Raw genomic sequence first — 1,126 nt, 5'->3', positions numbered from 1 at the left:
ACTTTTACTCGAGTACGGAAAGTGAGTACTTTTACCATCTCTGTAAGCTGCTCAGGGCGTCTGTAGCAGCCCTTTAATGTCGGCCTTTCTCTTCCGTATTTTTCCGCTCTGTGTGCCACCATCATTACGAACTCTGACTGGTTGTCATGGTTGCAGGGTGTGGGGGGTGTGGTCTTAGGGAGGGCGAGGGTTTGGAAAAACAGCTCATCTAGCAGAGGGCTGAATGAGGAGGTTATTGGTGCGCACCTTCGGCCTAATCTGAGCGGAGTTTTCCTGCTCTGGATGTTTGGGAATATTTTTAGTTTTCAAACATAGTATACTGTAATATGAGACCTTTAATTAACTCTGATTGAACCAGATTAACCCAGAATGGATTTGACAATTTCTATTAATTAACAGATTAGAACCGATTATTTCAGATGAAACCAGATTAGACTTAATTATTTTTATCTGATCCAGATTAAACAAGATTAGAATTCTTCATCTCTGACCAGATTGATCTTGATTATTTCTGGCAAAATTAGATTTGATTATCTCTAATCAGATTAGATCTGATCAACTGTGATTAAACCAGATTTGTCCAGATTATCTCATATTAAACCAGATTAAATTTAATGATCTATGACTAGATTAAAGTTGAGTAGCTTCTTACTCTGACAGGCTCCTCTCAAAGGTCTGTCTTCTCCCCACTGACGACTCTCAGCAATGCAGACAAAGCTGCTAACAGGAAGTGAGTTCTGGTAACCATGGTGACAGATGAGGTCACAGTTTTGTTGTCCAGCAGCTCCTGGACGGCACAGCAATGCACCATGGGTAATGTTGGGGGCAGGACAAAGAGGACCTGAGAGAAAAGGATTTGGACCAATCAGAGACCTCAGTTCTGCTGCCATCCACTAGGAGGCTCCCTCATCTCTGACTCACGGTCACATGATGGCGTGCGTCCCGTCCGTCGAAGTATCCGAGTCCCAGCCACTTCCTGTCCACCCTCAGAAACACACCAGCAGGAAGTGACATCACACTGCAGCGGGGCGAAGGAACCATCAGGGTGACACTGGAGACCCTGCAGCTCACACCAGCTGGGACCTGAAGGCAGCAGAAGTTTCACAGAGAGACAGTGAACGCAGCA

General features: G+C 45.2%; 1 protein-coding gene across 1 annotated transcript in view; it reads right to left on the bottom strand.

The window, feature by feature from the left end:
• tg (thyroglobulin) overlaps positions 1 to 1,099 on the bottom strand; it is a gene marked incomplete at its 5' end in the record, with an annotated part of 21,130 nt that extends 20,031 nt beyond the window's left edge. The window contains 2 exons of the mRNA XM_015405362.1: positions 653 to 841; positions 922 to 1,099. Coding sequence (XP_015260848.1) covers positions 653 to 841; positions 922 to 1,099 — 367 coding nt within the window. The remainder of the gene's footprint in view (positions 1 to 652; positions 842 to 921) is intronic.
• Between the last annotated feature and the right edge of the window lie 27 nt (positions 1,100 to 1,126).

This window comes from Cyprinodon variegatus, unplaced genomic scaffold (assembly GCF_000732505.1).
Source record: "Cyprinodon variegatus isolate N-32 unplaced genomic scaffold, C_variegatus-1.0 Scaffold2182, whole genome shotgun sequence".
NCBI lineage: Eukaryota > Metazoa > Chordata > Actinopteri > Cyprinodontiformes > Cyprinodontidae > Cyprinodon > Cyprinodon variegatus.
Note: the sequence above shows the minus strand (reverse complement) of the source record. Positions and strands in the feature narration are given on the sequence as shown.